Consider the following 19240-nt stretch of genomic DNA (forward strand, 5'->3'; position numbering starts at 1 on the left):
TGAAGTCTAAAATGTGATAAATGTGGTAGTAATAACAATAATAATAATAATAATGATAATAAGAAGAATGATGATAATAGCTATAAGAGGCAGGCCATTTAAAGCTTTCAAAGTAAGTAAAATCATTTTAAAATCATGTGTAATGTCAATAGTCAGTCATGTGTTAAGGACAAATATGAACCAAGCAAAACATGCCAGTCAAGTTATATAACTTGTTTGCAAACCATAACATATATTTAGTCCTCTCTTATCTTAGGGCTTAATAATACAGTAGTGTACTCAACGTAAAAAAAATGTCTGTAGAGTTTGTTCACCCTCTGTCTTTTTTGCTCCTGCAACAAATTCTACAAAGCTTATCAAAACTAGAAATAGGAAATAGGTTCTTTATGTTTTCTTTATTTGTTTTGTTTTAAGAACAGTACAATCGTTTTAAAATGTGTTTTCAGCAGCCTATGATCCCCGGACACCCTAGTGAATGGGGGCAACAGACATTTGGTATGGTAAAACTGATACTGCAGCATGTCGTATCTTGTTAGGCATGCAGTGTATATGATCACTGCACTAAGGGGAGGTGGAGTCTCTTGTTTAGGTACATAGTTGTGTAATTATACCCAGCATGAAGCTCCTTAGTTAAGAAGAATAAAGAACAGATTTAAACTCTGACCTTTAACGTCTTGCTACTTTAAAAGGTTAAATGGTAAACTCAACTCATATACACATCAAAGAACAATGTGAAGTTTACTTACAGCTTCATTATCACAGGGTTGTGTTCTTTCAATTGTAGCTTTGATAATAGCAGCATGGAAAACATGCATGTCCATACAAAGAACGCATGAAGTCGTATGTTTTGTGTTACACCTGAAAGAAAAAACAGGCCGAGACTGTCAAGGCCTCATCCCAGAACTAATGTGTGCGAGTAAATTGTGGATTTTAGTACAGACTACGTGTACCAGGTTCCAACACTACTACAGCAGATTACAGCAAACTCAGGGAGTAAAACTAGATTGAAAAGGAAGTAGCCAAAGAAGAAAAGAAAAGGTCTTTAAGAAATAACTGTAAAAGACCTTGCATGAAAAGGAGGCTCAAACAGTGAAAAGTACATGTACTAAAATAAAGTCATGAAGCAGGAAGTGAACAGTGGAAGTTCCCCATTACAACCAGACAAAGGCTAACAGAAATGAGAGAGAGAAAAAAAACAGCAACATCCAGAGCACTGCTTTCTAAAGTTTGGGTGTTGGCACCACTGGTGAGCCTTAGAGGTAATGCAGATCATTTTGACCAATGCTGAAATGTGTATTTATTGTGATAAAAATATGTGTTAACTTTAATGCTGTGCTACACTGTGACAAATGTAACAAAGCAGGGAGTTTTGCTAATTCAGGAGGCCAGTTGCCTCCTCTAATACAGGAAGAAAAGAACAAAACTACTGACATACAACAACTTTAGTTTTATTTTGGACCATCATTGGCTCAGCAGCAGTGAGGCCACATAAGAGATTTTATATGGACTGACAGACTGATTAATTCAATAAAAAGTCTTTCGGCTAGACTAGTCCATTAATAAATAATGCTGAGCCACACATTAACTCTCTTGAGGGCCATGTCTTCTCCATCAGGCCACCTTCACAGCATGTGTCGAATGTTGCATAATTAATAAGAGGCCAACGGGTACCCAGCTGAGGCCAAAGCCCGTGTTTAGTCTGCCACACCCGTCACACTGAAGGGGAAAAGTGTCTGTGTGATCTCACACACCCTGAATCCCTCAAGGTTTTCCTCTCTGGGCACTCCACTTAGAAGCAGCCTGTCAGTGAGTAATCTGCAGGCAGCAGATGTTCCAGGAGGAGCACCTGGACCTATAAGATCTACTGTGTGCGCATTACAGGAGGTTTCTCTTGGGTCACAGAGAGGACAGGTCCATACAACAGTAACGAGTAAAACGCTACGACCTCTTTCAGACACTTGACCATCATTACTGACTTTCATACATGGGGATGTGTGCACACAATACCAATAGAGAGGTGTGATGGATGATCCAGTTACAATCACACACTAGTCAAAACTAGTCAAAAAGATTTTGCAACATTATATTTATCGCAAGAGGAAGTCACAACTCCCTAACTGCAATTCCTTATTAGTGTATCACATGACTGATCATGTTTAGTTTGGTTTTAGTATGACCACACTATACCAATGAACTTTTTAAATGTGACCTGGGCAAATGTAGACAGTGTTGCTGAAATATATTTTAACACATTATTTGAAATAGTATTAGAGTGTCTTTGATGAGAAGTAAGTTCTCTGCTGCTCATGTCATCTCCCACTCAGGGCAGGATGTGGTTGTGTACACATATCACTTTCAAAATAACTCTTCAACAGTCGTGTCTCTCCTTTTATAGTAAAAAGTCTTGTACATTGTACGATGAGCTGTAGTAAGAGACTGGATGAGTGATGTTTGTGTGCCCACACAGAGTCATATAATTGACTAAATGTTATGAACAGTATCAGCCTGCATTATGCCACTATAACTCAATCAACTCATGTCTGCAACCTTACAGGCCAGGATGGTGGTAAGTGGAGGGTGGCTTTCAAAAAGCTGGCCAGCACATGTCATGATGGTCATTGTGTTGCAACACAGTGCTGTGCCACTTGCAGATTAGTTCAGTAACCAGTCTGAAAACAGAAAGAGACAAAGATGACAAGGAAAGAGAAGGAGGAAAAAAAGGGAAAAGGAAAGAGAAGATGGCACCAGTGCAACATTACACATGCAAACTGCCATGAAACACCAACAACAACAAACAGCCAAATGTGCGTAATGTATGTCTGGATCTATCATATGCACTAAAATGATAAAACCACCTCTCCCTGTCATCTTATTCAGGATTTTTCTTTAGTAAATTAAAACTACATCCAAAGACATATGGACCTCTTGTGCCAGAAAAGTGACAAAGCATGCCATAAATCACAGCTGGTGGTAAAATTCCACTCACATACAGATTTAATCTTAAATCTTGGCAGAGCACAACAAACCATACCAAGCCACAAATCATGTTACGCTGTAAAAAATAAATAAATAAATAAAGTGAGATACATAGACAATAAAGAATGAAGGTGAAACTCCAACTATAATACAGGCTGATGGCAAACTTTGCAGTAACAATACCTCTGTCAACCCCTTGAGTCTTTCTTGTGAGCAAGCACAGTACAATGTCCCCCCCTTCTGGAAGAAAGTGCAATTGATGCGATGAAGGAAAGAACAATAATTATTCATTTTAACTACACAGAACTTAGTGAATCCATTATGCAAACCTCTGTTATAAAAAAAATTAACTACACTTAAATACTAAAGCTAAAAATACAGCAACAACAGTGAATCACCAACAGCTCAGTGTACTAAGCAGTGAGCTACCATAAGTTATGCAATCCTTGTGCTTTTGTATGTATAATCATATACAGTATGCCAGCATAAATTTTTAAATTGTACACTAAAGCCCAAAAACCATAGCACTGTATAGTAAATCTTATTTGACTAAAGTTTTAGTCATAGACTCAATGCTGGACAAATTCCTGGACAGACGAGGGTGCTGTTGTTGTGACAGTAATGTCTTCATCAGGGTCACATGGCACAAGTATGTGCACATAACGTCCATTCACAGTGAGCAACACGGAGACAGCCCCATAATGTATAGCTTGCATGACCCACATGCTTAAGGTGTCATATAGAGTCAAGTTGCACACAGGAAATTGGACACAGAGAGAAAAGCATCTCAGTATGTGAGTGTGTTTGTTATTTTGAGGTCTTTCCTTCAATTACCAGAGGTGGTAAAGATATAGGGCTGCAACGATTATGCAATTAATCAATTTTTAATCGATTACTAAATGAATCGTCAACTATTTTCAGAACTGGTTAATCGGTTTGAGTGTTATTTTTTAATAATTCCAACATGTTTGCTGATGTTTCAGCTTCTTAAATGTGAATACTTTTGGTTTGTGGACAAAACAAGACATTTGAGAACATCATAATTCGACCATTGGCAACAATAATATGCACATAGTGTTATGCACTCTACATAAGGCACGATCCACACTGTTTGTTTATGAACTGAGAGGTAAAACATCTTTGATAAAATGAAGTCTCATATCAACTCCTAAAAAGACTGCTTTGTTTTTTTTCCCCCCAGAATAAAGCTTTTATATCCTTTCCTAGATTATTAATTAATCACTCTCCATATAAAGGTACAGTATTTTCTAAAAGAACCTTATGAATCAGAATGAATCCTCTCCCTGCCATGAATTTAGCGCTTGCGTAATTCACCAGAACATAACCTTGCTTTTCTATACCCAATTATCAAACAAAATAAAGTTTTAGAGTTTTAAGTTTTTCATATCTTATTGTATTCTGTATTGGCTATTTCTTCTGAAGTCCTCACATGAGCAAAGCTAGAAAAAAGTCAAATATGACTGTTGCAATAACCGGGCTCAATGAGACTGACTCAGTTTTGTTCTCTTGCTGTAAAACCAAAATGTGATATAACCAATATTTAAAAGCAGTAACATTTCTGCTTCCAGATTGTGGGGGTAAACTACAGTGTTTAACAAATTATATCCTTGTCACTCTTTTGGTAGAATGGCTCTGCACATTTAAAGTGTATATGAGGCAGATTGTGTATTCTCTGCACACATTAATTCTGTATTAAAACCAAACATGTAAACTAAACCCAGAAGTTCCCACAGCACAGAAAACATCACCTGTTCATTTCTGAGGGTATGGAGGAACTGAACCAGATGTCGGAGCTGCCTTTGAAAGTGTGACGTCTCATTAAAATATTTTATGGCTGAACTTGGAATTAGCACATGTGAGTGAGCAGAGGTTTATGTGCTACCTGTGAGTAAGACATCAAAGAGCACCTCAGCTGTTAATGACAGGCCTGCGCATGCCTCAGTTCCACAATTAGCCAATACAGCTAATTATCCAAAAATATATGCAGCATGGGCAGCCTGTCGAACAACTCATTTATGATGGAAAGCTTGAGCCATTTCAGGAAAGAAACTAAATCAAAAGAATTATGTAACCCTGCATTGAACATTGTTTTTTCCTAATGGCGATTCACGAGAAGAGTTTCATGTGGTCCAGTATAGGGTTTCAGTGAGGAGAGCAGCACCCCTAAACAAAATCCCCACCCCCTTACAAACACACTCCTACCTCCAAAAGTCACAACCTATCCCTCACAGTGCAGTGTCATTTCACAGAGTGTCAACCCACCTCTGGAATTTTACATAGACAGAAGAGGAAAATTATGGGACACAGAGTTTAGCTGCTCCATTGAAGAAAGTGAGAGAGGGATTTTTTCCCCCAGGAGGAGACTTTGGGCTCTCGAAATACATGAAATCTGGTGTGCTTTGTCAAAGGCTCAACTGAGACCTGTTCTTGTCTAAGCATTTTAATGAGCGTAAGCCCCCAGGAGGAATAGTTGGAACTCATACGCCAACCACAGTCAGCCTCGTGGGAAACAAAGCGCTCTGGATGCCCACAGTCACAGACATGCAGCCATTTGCCTTGGTCAGTGCTCTTTTCCTGGTCTCCTGCATCTCTTCTGGAGCAGAAGCCTATAGGTAAGTACCAGCAAGACAGTTTGAAGTTGCATGGTGTGTTTCTAACTCAGGGGCCTGCAGCAAGTGTCTTTTATGTCTTGATATTTGCTCTGATAAGATGTTGCAGCATAATGTTACACGGATCCCTGTGTATGATGACTGATATGTACTGATACCAATAACAAACCAACGATGTTACCTATGAAATTGGCTATTGTGCAACGTAGGCCGGCTTCCTGTGACCAAAGAAAGGAATGACTACCTCTTTAACAATGAGTTCTTCCACGTGTTAAAAGTGGAGATTTACTCTGAACTGTGCGCTTTAAATCATTACAGAGAAAGGCTGTTGTTTTGATGGCATGTACACATTGCTACTGCTGCCAACAGGAAACTATGGCAGCTATGACAGTGTGTCAGCTAAATGTGGCACAGCAACTGTTAATAACTGAAGAGCACCTGTCACACTTAGGAGTCCCTTTTCTGTGAGCTATTCTGGTGGATTTCTACCAGGTCTCAGATTCCTGCAGTCCTACTGGAGCCAAGGCTGATTTTAGGATGCTGCCCCTGCAATACCTTAACATCTGGGATAAGATAAATTGCCATTGAGCTCAGAGGAAGAATTGATGATGCTGAAAACTGTCAAATTTGATTTGGATGTGTGATTCTGTCATGCATTTACTTATCTAATATGCCAAAGGCAAAAAGCACATTAGCATCTTAATCTAATTAACAGGTTAAAAATATGCACATGCAATGTAATCTCTATGAACATAGTGTAGGTTATTCTGAGTGTAATGCTGACTCGCTGACGCTGACCACAACTGAGAATAGCTTTACAGATTCTCATCTGATTCTAGCAACTAAAGTCAGATGAAAATTAAGGCAAAGAGCCGAGCAATCGGTATTGATGTGCAACACAGGAAACATCTGATTGGTGTGTTTTTCTCCATCTGTAGCCAACATCCTGTCAGATGGCCATTGCTTCACAGGGAGCCCTGCTTTTATAAGGGAGCATGTGAGGGGAGTCTTTATTTAGGCTGGGTTTCTTTCACACCACGACCATCGGGATCATTCTAATCATCATAATTTGAAATGGATGCCTGAAAAGCTACTTTTAGATGCTTGATAGTAAAATAAACCCATATTTGAAATAACATTAATTTCCCCTTAGTCTAACATTGCATACAGTCCAAGTTTTGTGTTATAAATACTGCTACCACAATTAAAGTACAGCTCTTACCATCTGCTCCTCTCTTCTTTTACAAAGGCAACACGGACAAGTCCTTACTGGAAACCAACCAGGTGTGTGCCGCTATGGCAGGAGACTGGAGTGCTGCTATGGCTGGAAGAAAAACAGTAAAGGACAGTGTGAGGGTAAGGTTTGACCGATTAAGAGAAATAAATTTGATGACAAATACTTGTCTTAGCATCAACCACTATGTCAACATAGTAGTTTGCATACAGTGCTTTGTGAATTAACAATTCAATTGTGGACATAATCATCGAGATCTACTCCTGCATTGTCCCGTAATGTCTTTACAATTGTTCTTCTCTTCATGAGAGCTATTTTCCTAACCATGGAAATGTAGAGGAAAGTCTAACAGTCTAGATTGAAAAACCTCTCCTGCACAATAGAATGTGTGGTTTGAATTGAATCCATCGTTCTCAAAACCACTGATATTTCTGATGGTACTTTCTTCTTAAATGTTTTACCAGCTCAGTGTGATCACGGCTGCAAGCATGGAGAGTGCGTTGGCCCCAACAAATGCAAGTGCTTCCCTGGATACACCGGAAAAACATGTAGTCAAGGTGAGTCATTGGGGTCAGTGTAGAGGGGCTGGAAAACATGGGTCAAACTGGGTACAGCGCGATCTAATTTCAAGCCTATAACTCACTTTACTTGCTACAAGAATGTGCTGTTTTTTCCATGAAAGTGGAGACAAAACCTACATGTTTGACCTTGAGAAAATATGGCAATGTGGGCAAAAACAAGCATATGACTCTAATTTGCAGATTTGAATGAGTGCGGCCTGAAACCTCGTCCCTGTGAGCATCGCTGCATGAATACATATGGCAGTTATAAGTGCTACTGCCTCAATGGATACACCGTAATGCCGGACGGAGCTTGTGCCAGTGAGTATTTTATCCCCGTAGTCTTCCTACACATGTAAAAAATACAGTTGCAGAGTTTGCATTATTGTAAATGTGGATTTTTTTTTTTCTTTGTGTATAGACTCCAGGACGTGCTCTCTTGCTCACTGTCAGTATGGTTGTGAAGAAGTTCAGGGGGAGATCCGCTGCCTGTGCCCATCTGCAGGGCTACAACTGGGGCAAGATGACAGGACTTGTGTGGGTAAGAAGCCAAAGATAGGTCTAAACAAAATGTAAGCAAAGAAAAAACAAAAAAATCAGATAAAGAAAAAACCCTTATTTAAATTAAGGTACTGTAGTGAGAAAATGACTTGGATTTTAGCATAGCAGAAAAACCTGTTTCTTTTATGTGGCTTTTACATGCTTGGATGCAATTATAGATATGTCTTCCCACAAAATAGTTTGGGGTTGTGACAGAGACAGTCTGACATACTAATCTCACAGGAGACGTCATTAAATAGTTTAAAGATCATCATTACACTCAAAAATAGTGCAGCAGACATCCATTTTTCCTCTCAAAATGTTCCAAGAAGACATTTTATCATACTGTATACCCAGATAAGATTTCAGAGCAATAAAGGACCCATGTCTAGACTACCCAAATAGTTTCTAATATCTAGAAATCTCTTTTTTTAGTCACAAATTTGAAACAGCCCTAAATGAAAAGAAGACATTTTCTAAAACGGACTAGCAGCAGAACTGCAGACCTATAAGAGATCAAAACTACACACAGTGGAAACACTACTTCAAGCATGCCTCAGAGCTGCATCAAACAAATCAGTAGTGTTTGTTAAAGGATGCCTGCTGGCCTGGCAGATGGAAAAATTAGCCAATGATTTAGTGTGAATTAAAGGAAGCACACAATTGGCTACATCCCAACCAGGACAATAGTCAGCAGGAAGTATCAAGAACTATGAGCAGCGGAACTTAGCCATCACAAAAACTTTCGTAATGTAAAAGATAGGGAATTAAATATCTGTACATTTTAAAGTTTGTTTTTTAAATGAATACATGCGCTTATTTTCAGAGAATATTATAATTGCTAAATTGATTTTGTATAAAATTTGCAGTGAGTAATGTAACATACTTTTGCAGTGGTTATGTACAACTAAATGACAATTACAGGCTGTTTCATTTGTCCCCATTTTGTTTCCCTCTAGATATTGATGAATGTGTTACTCAGAAGAACCTCTGCCCAAACAACAGACAATGTGTCAACACGTTTGGCAGCTACATCTGCAAGTGCCAGGACGGCTACGACTTGAAATATGTAGACGGCAAATATGACTGTGTAGGTAAGGTATACACATTTCAGGGGAAAAGTTTGTGATCCATCCTACTCCTCAAAAAAGGTACAAATAGGCTTCTTCCGATTACAGACAGCGATGAGTGTGCAGCCGGCACCCACAAGTGCAGCCACCATGCTGTCTGTCTGAACACTCAAGGATCCTACAAGTGCAGGTGCAAGTCTGGCTTCAGAGGCAATGGCTTTGAATGCTCTGGTGAGATATGAGATCAGTTTCACAAAATTAACAGAATAGAAATAATTAAGTTTAGGAGTGCCTCATAATCTGTGCTAAAACATGTCAAATAACAGATTACACATGCCCATGTCTCAGGCCTTCCCCAGATGAGAGCATTTAGGCAGATTGTTCAAGAGCTCTTTCATGTTTTTACAGCCCCACATGTCATTTGGACTCTTCAAACATCAGAAAGTAACAGTCCTGCCAAGGAAGGCTTCCTGCTTTCAGACTCAGATGTTAGCAATGGAGGGAGACAGATTAAAAACACACCTGTGTAAATATGACACTGCATGGTAGTCAGCCAATGGAAAAATAAGAAGGGGGAAAAAACAGGTTGTGCTGCACTCCCTAAACCAGGTCCAGAAAGTAACAGGTGAAACTTTGTGTATAGCCAAATCACATACGAAGTATAAGCCAAGGGTTTCAACATAAATGAAGATGCCTTTATGTTTTGTAGTTAAGCCATTTTATCAAAGGTCGTGGGATGGAGACAAAGGCAGTGCAGATCATTTCCTCAATGGTGAGAATGTGTGGAATCTGAGATTCTGCTTCCGCTCCCTGCAACCCCCTTCGCCTACTCTTCTTACCCACTTTTTAAAAACACCTCCACTGACTCTGGCTTGCTCATGGCTGGAAATGTTGGACGCCCAAGGCACACACACACACACAGGCTTGATATACGAACTGGAATCCTCAGCATGATCCTTTTAATAGAGACATTAGAGTGCTTGTAGAAAGTATGAAGACCCCTTCGCTTCTTTTTTACACTTTGTTATGCTGAAGCTTTATGCTATTTTTTTTTTTTTCACATTTTGTTAATTTTCTAAAACTATCCTGAACTCTGTTGATGGAAGAAAACAAATAATTTAAAGAACTTTAGCATAAGACTCCAACATAACAAACTGTGAACATGTACTGGGTCTGAATACTTGCTGAATGTGATAAACTGCTTGTGCATTTTTTTTGTTTAAGTTATGTATAACGTATGTCAGTCATGAATCTGCATGGAATAACATATGTTTTGTTGTTCTGTTGTTTTAGCATGTTCATTGCTTATAGTACCCTGCAATAGATTTGAATTAACCCATGAACTGGTAGGTAAGTGCAAGGAGGATATTGACACGAGCTGCAGCTGCAAAACACATGACCACAACCAACAAATGGATCTTAATCCAGTGGAAATACTGCATTTCCCACTCATGATTACAGTTCCACCTGTCTAACCTAAATCCTCTCCCTGCCTGCAGCCATCCCAGATTCCCAAGTGAGGCCTGAAATTCTGGGAGGTAAACTAGAAAATGAGGAAATCAAAAATATCATCCCTGAACCAGCCGCTACGCCACCCTCCAAGATACGCCAGCAGCCCTTTGACTATGATGGCGAGGTCTACATTGGCTCCCACAAAGAGGAGCGTCCAGAGAACAGATTTCCTGAGAAGCAAGAAGAGCAAGAGGAAGAGCAGGAGGAAGAGCAAGAGGAAGAGCAAGAGGAAGATAACCAGCTCAATCCAAGGGGAGATGTTTTCAGTTAAGTATGGCTGCTGTTCACTTATTCTGTTTCTAGTATCCTGGGTGGTCTGCAATGCATTAATCATACACAGACCAACAAACTCAAGTGTGTTTCTACAGAGGTTTTGTTCTTGTGTACACAGCATCTGAACACAATTATCTGTTTTCCAGTAGGCAGCTGAAATAAGTTTAAAACAGGAGGTCACATCTAAAACCTCAGGCGCCTCCAAGACCTAGAAACACCAATAAAGTTTACAGACAATAAAGAACTACACATTTCAAAACACTTGTGGCACAAAAATAAAGGACTCATTTGTCTGACTAGATTCTTACAGTAGGATCACGTTAAGCAAAAATATCACAGTATTTCACAGTATTGTGATTAAATCTAAAACACAGCTGACTAACTGAATGCACCAACCTGGAAGAGGCAGAGGCGTGTTTTTCAATGTTGCACAAAACCTGCACGATTCCTGCACTCTGTTTTTGACAAGTAATTAAAAACACATCATACCTTAGACACAGTATGACAGAAAACCTCGATTTTTACAATACAATAGTTTGCCTTGACACTGGATACCAGCCCATGCCTATTACTGACCAACATGCTAAGATTTGAATACGATGATACAATGACTCCTAATCCATATCATTCAACCTGTGCACATTTTGGCAACAGATTATTCCACTTTCCTCAGATAAAAAAAAAAGAGTGTGCAGTGTGTCTATTTAGTGGGATGCACATCACTGAAACATATGTGGTTAACATTACTCTTGATCTTCATGGAAACATAGATAGAGTCTGTGTAGGAACTGGCAAGAGGAGACAGGTCCCAAGACAACCATCACCTTCAGGGAGGAATGTTACCTTATCGGTATGTGAGAGCCCAAGGATACAAGTCATCCTGGGCCTTCTTCCCATCTCCTGGGAGGAGGGTGAGGAAGAAAGGGAGGTTACAGAGCCCCCAAGCCTTTTATTATGTTTTCCCCAAAACAGCTGTTGTGCAAACAGACTTGACTGCTGGTAGGGAAGTCTGTCATCAGCACTTGAGACCTCTCTAACACCACAGACCACTCTGGGTGAGCAGGTTAAATAACCCCCAGCTGTCACTCACCCTGACTCTCTAAGGCTGCTTACCAGGGGGGTGGTTTGCTGTTAGAGCTTTTAAGTGCTTGGGGGAGCTGTATCCTAAAGTTGTAGTTCCATCTCAAGACATGAATGACAGCTGTGCAAGTCTACACCTGTTGGTTAAAATCCCCGTTCTAGCTTTTGTTTCATTGAGGAGGCTTTCTTCCATGCACACATTTGGAATGTTTTTTGTTTTTTTTCAGATCACATATTTTCTCAGGAATTTGGTGTGTTACCTGATAATGTTGTTTTACCCACTGAATATCATGTTAGCTTAAATTCATGTGTTTACATGGATTCATTTTCTTTTACCTCCATAGTATCAGAAGACTTCGAGTCAGTATTCGGCCCAGCCACAGAACTCAAAGAAATCCAAATAACACCAGTCCAGGAGGGTAATCAAATATATTATATTTTAATATGTTGTTTTATAATGTTTTATAATGGCTGTTTGTGTAATTCATTTACATTTTGTTTTTACCATGTAGAATTTATCATGGATTGCAACTTTGACCAGGGAGCATGTGAGTGGGTCCAGGACAAGTCTGATGACATAGACTGGAGTGTAGCCTACCATGACACTGGTAATAAATTGATAAAGATGCATCATTAAGATTAGTTTTTAACCCATTTAGGATTAATATTTTTGTATAGTTACATACAGATATGTATAATGGCTGAATTCATTTATTTCAGGTGTACAGTATTACATGGCTATGAGTGGGCTTCTAGGGGAGAGGGAGGACATGGCCAAGCTGAAGTTGCTTCTCAATGACCGGGTCCAGCAGGGCAGCTTCTGCCTCACCTTTGATTATCGTGTGGTAGGACACAATGTTGGCACTCTGAGTGTGCTGCTGGATAACAATGCTTACCCAGCGTGGGAGCAGAGCCGAAGCAGAGACCAGGGCTGGCAGACAGAACTTGTCACAGTGGCCTGGAAAGAGGAGGCACCACAATCTGTGAGTCATTTACTCGAATCATAAAATATATTATAGACACAAAATATGTGGGGACTCTCACTGAAATAATTCAAAGTCTTAAGTGTGGCCCAGTTGTATATGGTGGGGTTTTCAATATAAAATACAAGTCAATATACAGTAATTCACATAAAGCTCAACTTAAAGGACAACTGCACTTTTTTATTACTGGATGTGATGGATTTTTCTACAAACTAAAGATGCAATGGTACCACTGAATGTCTTTCAGATTATCTTTGAAGCCCAGCGTGGGACAGGTGTTGGTGGAGAGATAGGGCTGGACAATGTTGTGCTGACCTCAGGGCCCTGTCAAGACGATGTGAGCCCAATCTTTTAGGAATCTCCACCTTGGATCAACAACTTGAAAATCTCCTCTACATGACATGTATCAAAGATTAATGTTTCCTGTGATTATTAAGGTCTCCTAATTCTGGAGTTTTACAGTGGTCTCTCATGGTGAAGCCTTGGGACATCAACACAGACAGAAACATATAGTTTCAAATGGGAGATTATGTGCAACCAGTGCGTGCATGCTTTTTTTTGTCTCTATGCTGCTGCACCAGAACATCCTGATTCATCTCCATTGTGATTTTAAACATTCTTTTAGGATACAAAGAACTCAGGAATAGGTAGGAACGCTAACTTTGTTGGTTAAATTTACAACATTGTACTTAGTCCTTGGTTTTGTATGCAATGGTGCATTGCTGAAGTTAACTGAAAATGATCATATAAAATGTAATGTGAATTCTCAGGTGAACTAGTGCTGAGATTCATTCTTTGGTGAGTAACAATTTTGAAGGCTAGTTAGTTTGAATAATGAAAAAATATCAGTGTGTAAGTGCTGTAAATTTTGCTTTTATGTCATATTATACAACAACATTAAAACATTTTTTCTAACCCTGTTTGTTGTGTTTATCACATACCATAAGATTGTATACCTGGAAGGGCAATCTTGATCATGACACTTAAGGTATTTTATCATAGGAATTTGATATGTTTACACTAATTTACACAATAACTTGCAATAAAATAATTTAGTGTACATGTTACTGAATTAATAAAAATAATGGTAAATTCACCAAGAAATACAACAGAAGTATCATGAAACAGTGTCCCTTGTGTCCCATTTCCAAACAATAAGAAAGAAAGAAAGAAAGAAAGAAAGAAAGAAAGAAAGATCTCTAAGAGAACTTTTACTGCTGATGCACTGGCTGTGTACAAGTAGGTTTGTGTTTACATTGTGCTACTGGTACTTGAGTAAATGATCTGAGCTCTTCAACTTTGCACGGTCACTGTGTGGTGTCATGCAACTTTACCTGTATCTTTAAGTCTATCCATACATACAACAAGCTGCAAAGTAAGTGTCACTGCATACGCTCTTTTCTGACTTTCTTTCAAAGTTTTTTTTTGTTTATGTTAAGTTCTATAGCAATATTGTTTTACTAAAGGAAAAGGAAAACAGTATTATTTGGGAAAGCAGAGTTTGTCTACCTAATATAAAACTGTGCATAGAAATAGGGACATAGGTTCAGACCAGAGCTGTTTGATGCCCAAGATCTTAAATCTGCCTTATCAATCATTCTGTCCTGTACTTATTTGTTGTTGTTTGAAGAAAATGTCTTTAGAGTTCACACACTTCTATACAATTATTTTTAGAACACCCTGGTGTACCATTTTTCAGTCAATGGATACATAAACGACTGGGATGTCGGCTAGCAACAGCTAGTTGTCGCTCTCTGGTGGTGACGCATGAATAATAGAGGGAAGTTGAGGCTGAATAATACCTTTAAAGACAACAAGTAAACACCGAATAAATTCCGTGTTTCGTTTAACACACATATTAAATGTTATTTACGAGTTTAGAATTAATAATTACATTGTATGTTAACGTTGTGAGGGCCTGCATCGTTACCTCCTCATCATTCGTTGGCCGTTTCTGCCTGACAAAGATCACATGATACCGGGGTTGTCTGTGTAGCTGTTGTTAGCTTGTTAGCAACTAGCTGTAGCTTACCAGGAAACAGTGCAAACTAATGTGATCTCGCCAAGACAGCTAGCTGTCAAACATATTCTTGAATATTGCCTCCCGTTTTATCTCTCACTTGCTGAACTGGGCCCAAGCGACAAGGTACGTTACTAGATATCTTAGCAGCAAGTAATCCCGAGTTAGCCAATGTATTTTTTGACTAAAGTCCAACTGTGTTCATCTTGTTTTCATTCTTCATGTTCGGCACAGCTAAGTCAGAGCTATGCTAACTTAGATATACCAGCATAGTATTCATAGCTCGTAGTTTTAGGTCATTAGTGTTATTGTGTACGTGGTATGTTTTATACCATATTGAAGTACGTACATCCAGTGCAGTGAACGTATGGTGGCAGATCGTGTCTTGTTTCATTGGTACCTCTCCGCTGCTGTCCTGTGTTCTGTTAATTAGAAACCTGTTTATCACTGTGTTCCAGCTGGTTGAACCTACATGGCTGTTCACGTCAACATTAAACAAATGAGCATGTGACCGAGAACCTGGATATACAGCACATGATCTGGACCAGTGGAGGAGGCTAAAAATCAATCAGGGGTGAGACAGATACTAATGTGTTTTGGTAAAAAAATAAAAATGTTTCTCAAAAGATATATTATTGTGGGGTACCATATTTTTCACACATTGCATCTTTCCCACCAGGTAAATTATTTTCAGTCTTGAAACCGGAGTGAATAATCATGACAACTAAGACATCCCTGCTGAAAGTCATTCTTCTGGGTGATGGTGGTGTAGGAAAAAGCTCCATCATGAATCGTTATGTCACAAACAAGTTTGATGCACATCTTTTCCACACCATTGGTGTTGAGTTCCTCAACAAGGACTTGGAAGTTGATGGCCACCAGGTCACCCTGCAGATCTGGGACACAGCCGGCCAGGAGCGCTTCCGCAGCCTGAGAACTCCTTTCTATCGTGGCTCTGATTGCTGCCTGCTCACTTTCAGTGTAGATGACAACCAGAGTTTTCTCAATTTAGGGAACTGGAAGAAGGAGTTCATCTACTATGCAGATGTCAAGGAGCCAGAGAAGTTCCCATTTGTAATCCTGGGCAACAAACTGGATGTGACTGAGCGGCAGGTGTCTATAGAGGAGGTGCAGCAATGGTGCCAGGAAAATGGCGACTACCCCTATTATGAGACCAGTGCCAAGGATGCCACCAATGTAGCAGTGGCCTTTGAGGAAGCAGTACGTAGAGTGTTGGCTATGGATGAAAGAACAGACCACCTCATCCCCACAGACACAGTCAAGCTCCACAGAAAGCCTCGCTCTGCTGGCACTTGCTGTTCATAACGTCCAGGATTTTTCACTAACAGGAATTTGCTTTTATGCCTGTTTTGTAACAAGGCTGTAAGTGAACAATGCTGTAATAGCATCTTATTTAAACAAATTAAGCTACTGGCTTTGTGATTTGTAAAAGATGTGATAATGCTAATATGCCTTTGGTTGAAAGAGTAAGCTGAAACACTAAATTTCATTGCAGCCTGAGACAAATAAAAATGAAAGCACTGAATCATTCACTCAGCTGTATCACCATTCAAATGTCAAGTTTTAAAAGTTTTGCAGAAAAGGTAATATTTTGTGTTGGCCTAAGACAACATGTGGGGACCTAAAATGTCATTACAGCACAAAGGCAATGTAGTAATAGTTTCACTTCCCTCTCAAATGATTTTATGTTCCATTTTGTCATTAATCACTAAAAGTGTACCTCCAGACTGTGAGGATACAGATAGCCATGACCTGTATACTTATATTTAGAAAATAACATTATTTCTCAAGAGTATAGGGTTTCTAAGGCACTACTTTTTGTAACTAACAAATTAAGGCTTGTTGTGATTATTGCACCTTTCGATCCTGTTTGTGCACATTCTGGATAGTGAATAGATTATGGCTGTATCCTGGAAGCACCAAGGGACAAACCCCCTGACAGAAGATAAATATTTAAGCAAAGATTACATGCATGACATTTGGTGTATTTATGCTTCTGCAAACACTTATTTTAAAAACTGTTTTACCTTAGAAACTATTGACTCAATTCTTTCCTCCAGTGACGCTAAATGAAACAAAATTAATTTCACGAGTGCATTTTTAATATTTGGGCAATTCTTTTTAATTAAATAACTGAATTTCAAGATAATTATTTTTTCTTTTAAATCATGAACCAATGATAAACTGATTTTCGTTTGGATTTCATTTGTCCTTTAAGATGTACTTCTGGTATACCAAACAATAAATAAACACCCTTGTGAATTGTCATGTGTAGCATGTTTTTTTATCACCTGAAGATTCCAAACCAGTTAATTATTGTAACAAAATAAACTAAATAATTTCTTTAAGCAGTAGAAAACAGTAACAAGTCAAGGTATATAACTTTTACTGTTTATATGTTTTATTCAATACTGTCCAGCGTTCACTTTTTACAGTAGCCATATAAACTGCTCACACCATTTAGAAATAAAGATCTAAATATTAGCTTCAAAGGTAAAGGCATTATAGAAAATCCACATTTGTGTTCTATCTATGAAACATGAAAATAAACATGAAACAAGTGTGACAGCTATACAACACAGACATGATGTATTTACATTCCTGTGCATGAGACATGATTAACTCAGGAGATGTTTCTTTCCAAGAAACTGGACTTTTCTCTCAAAAGCTGTCGAGCGGATTGGTGCATTGATTTCGTAGAATGGATTCATTGCAAACTGAAAGACAGAATAGTTCATTTATATAAAACTGAACAAAAAATAAACCAGACAAAGTATTCAAGTAAGTTTCATTTAAGGAAAGTCAACTTACCTTAATGTATAAATCATAGACATCATTAAAAAAGTTTTTGATTCCATCTTCTTGTCTTGCATCATGCAGCATGATGAATCTTATATGTAGAGCAAATCATTAAAGAGAATAAACCCAGACAATAGATAACTTTGACATGATTAAAGGAGCAACAATTATATATTATTCTTATTATCAATTAATTTTTTCCATTAAGTGCATAAGTGCCCACCAGTAAATTACAGCATGGCATTATAACATTAGGGCTGCAATAACCACTGTCATGCTCATACACTCACCATCCACTTTATTAGGTACACGGTTTTAACTACTTGTAAAAGCAAACATCTAATTATGAGTATTTCAGAAATTTCTGACTGGGATTATCACATACAGCCATCTCTAAGGGTTACAGAGAATGGTCCGAAAAAAAAACATCCAGTGAGCAGCAATTCTCTGTGCAACAGTGCTTGACGCCAGAGGTCAGATGAAAATAACCAGAATGGTTAGAAAGGTAACAGTAACTTGAAACAGTTTTATGACTGAATCACTTTATATATTTTGTTGTTAGGTAATTGTGCTGCTTCTTTGTTAAATGTGCTGTGTGGGGTGAGACCAGATGGACTACAGCAGCAGACCACACTGGGTGGACCTATTAAAGTGTATACTGTATACTTGCATGCAAAGATGCAGATGAATATTGTGTGAGAATGAGAAATGATACAAAAATCAGGCAATACAATGTGAATAATAAAAGGATATGTCCTGCACTGACAAAGGCAGAGACGAACCACTCGTTGAACTTGTCCACAGTTTTCAAGTACATGTTGTTTGACAGCCACATGTTTTCATCCACCAAATCTAGGGCTGCGTGTGCAATGAACTGGTTCAGGTGGCGATGATCGTCCTGTGGTAAGTGAATCAAATGGTATCCAATAATTAGAAAACGAAATAATATTAAAAATGAGTATTATTAATATTATTATTTCCTGTAAATAACTCAACTCATTGTGCCACTGACAGTACAGACAGCTTAAATAATCGTTACTACGACCAATGAAGAAAAGTGAACAATAAATGACTGAATTATTGCTGGTAATAATGAAACTTTACCTTTGATTCAACCTTCCCAGATGGCAGGAACTCCATCTCAAACACGGGGTTGTCCTGATGACCAACCATGACAAAATAAAAACTTCCAGACATCGTTTCCCCCTCTTTTTAGTGACACCAAGCGGTAATAAAGTCAATCAAAGAAAAAGAAAGCGGTTAAAGAAATACATCTTACCAAACCTCACTGTTATTATCACCCATGACTGTAAACCATGGTGTAAACCCTTCAGCTAGCAAGCTAACGCGACATGTAGCAGACAGACATTTAGCGCTGTTCATTCATGTAAAACTATAATGAAGAAAATATGCCTATTGTCAATAATTGCTAAAATTAAAACAATACAATGGTTACGACAAAATACAACGATATAATTTGATCAATCGACATTTGTTTACCCGTCAATTTCCTTTCCCGGAAGGCAACAGAGAAGGGTCTAG

General features: G+C 38.7%; 4 protein-coding genes across 9 annotated transcripts in view; 2 read left to right on the forward strand and 2 right to left on the reverse strand.

The window, feature by feature from the left end:
• Window positions 1–6931, reverse strand: part of LOC131443516 (rho GTPase-activating protein 6-like) — an 80909-nt gene extending 73978 nt beyond the window's left edge. For 2 of the 3 annotated variants that reach the window (XM_058613197.1, XM_058613204.1), the window contains exon 1: window positions 6829–6931. The gene's annotated coding sequence lies outside the window, so the exon portion shown is untranslated. The remainder of the gene's footprint in view (window positions 1–6828) is intronic. The other variant, XM_058613213.1, reaches the window with a different exon arrangement.
• On the forward strand, window positions 5214–13773 carry egfl6 (EGF-like-domain, multiple 6). 3 transcript variants are annotated; one of them, XM_058613236.1, is made up of 13 exons: window positions 5214–5609; window positions 6856–6962; window positions 7305–7397; window positions 7602–7721; window positions 7822–7941; window positions 8900–9034; window positions 9119–9241; window positions 9720–9782; window positions 10510–10788; window positions 12220–12294; window positions 12388–12483; window positions 12596–12858; window positions 13106–13773. In XM_058613236.1, exons 1-13 carry the CDS (start codon window positions 5521–5523, stop codon window positions 13211–13213), a joined length of 1671 nt encoding a protein of 556 aa, XP_058469219.1. In that variant the 5' UTR covers window positions 5214–5520; the 3' UTR covers window positions 13214–13773. The 3 variants fall into 3 exon arrangements, with proteins under 3 accessions (XP_058469219.1, XP_058469227.1, XP_058469235.1); XM_058613244.1 differs by lacking the exon at window positions 9720–9782; XM_058613252.1 differs by lacking the exons at window positions 9119–9241; window positions 9720–9782.
• An 868-nt stretch (window positions 13774–14641) lies between these two features.
• Window positions 14642–17167, forward strand: rab9a (RAB9A, member RAS oncogene family). The gene is made up of 3 exons (XM_058613293.1): window positions 14642–15004; window positions 15337–15452; window positions 15558–17167. The coding sequence occupies exon 3, from the start codon at window positions 15596–15598 to the stop codon at window positions 16202–16204; it is 609 nt and encodes a 202-aa protein (XP_058469276.1). The 5' UTR covers window positions 14642–15004; window positions 15337–15452; window positions 15558–15595; the 3' UTR covers window positions 16205–17167.
• A 111-nt stretch (window positions 17168–17278) lies between these two features.
• Window positions 17279–19233, reverse strand: trappc2 (trafficking protein particle complex subunit 2). Of its 2 annotated transcripts, none has more exons than XM_058613343.1 (5): window positions 19199–19233; window positions 18803–18856; window positions 18448–18596; window positions 17711–17792; window positions 17279–17616 (listed from the first exon to the last, which is right to left on the reverse strand). In XM_058613343.1, the coding sequence occupies exons 2-5, from the start codon at window positions 18836–18838 to the stop codon at window positions 17518–17520; spliced, it is 366 nt and encodes a 121-aa protein (XP_058469326.1). In that variant the 5' UTR covers window positions 18839–18856; window positions 19199–19233; the 3' UTR covers window positions 17279–17517. The 2 variants fall into 2 exon arrangements, with proteins under 2 accessions (XP_058469326.1, XP_058469317.1); XM_058613334.1 differs by having other exon boundaries at window positions 18803–18906; window positions 19199–19227.
• Between the last annotated feature and the right edge of the window lie 7 nt (window positions 19234–19240).

This window comes from Solea solea, chromosome 2, assembly GCF_958295425.1.
Source record: "Solea solea chromosome 2, fSolSol10.1, whole genome shotgun sequence".
Lineage (NCBI taxonomy): Eukaryota > Metazoa > Chordata > Actinopteri > Pleuronectiformes > Soleidae > Solea > Solea solea.

Excerpts from the sequence above, each read along its gene's own strand:
- rab9a (XM_058613293.1), top strand. The coding sequence starts at position 15,596 with ATGACAACTAAGACATCCCTGCTGAAAGTCATTCTTCTGGGTGATGGT.
- egfl6 (XM_058613236.1), top strand. The coding sequence starts at position 5,521 with ATGCCCACAGTCACAGACATGCAGCCATTTGCCTTGGTCAGTGCTCTT. Across the intron at positions 10,789-12,219 it reads TCCAAGGGGAGATGTTTTCA|TATCAGAAGACTTCGAGTCA; the intron begins GTTAAGTATGGC and ends TTACCTCCATAG. Across the intron at positions 12,295-12,387 it reads AATAACACCAGTCCAGGAGG|AATTTATCATGGATTGCAAC; the intron begins GTAATCAAATAT and ends TTTACCATGTAG.
- trappc2 (XM_058613334.1), bottom strand. The coding sequence starts at position 18,895 with ATGTCTGGAAGTTTTTATTTTGTCATGGTTGGTCATCAGGACAACCCC. Across the intron at positions 18,597-18,802 it reads CTGGGAAGGTTGAATCAAAG|GACGATCATCGCCACCTGAA; the intron begins GTAAAGTTTCAT and ends CACTTACCACAG. Across the intron at positions 17,793-18,447 it reads TTTGTCAGTGCAGGACATAT|AAGATTCATCATGCTGCATG; the intron begins CCTTTTATTATT and ends TGCTCTACATAT.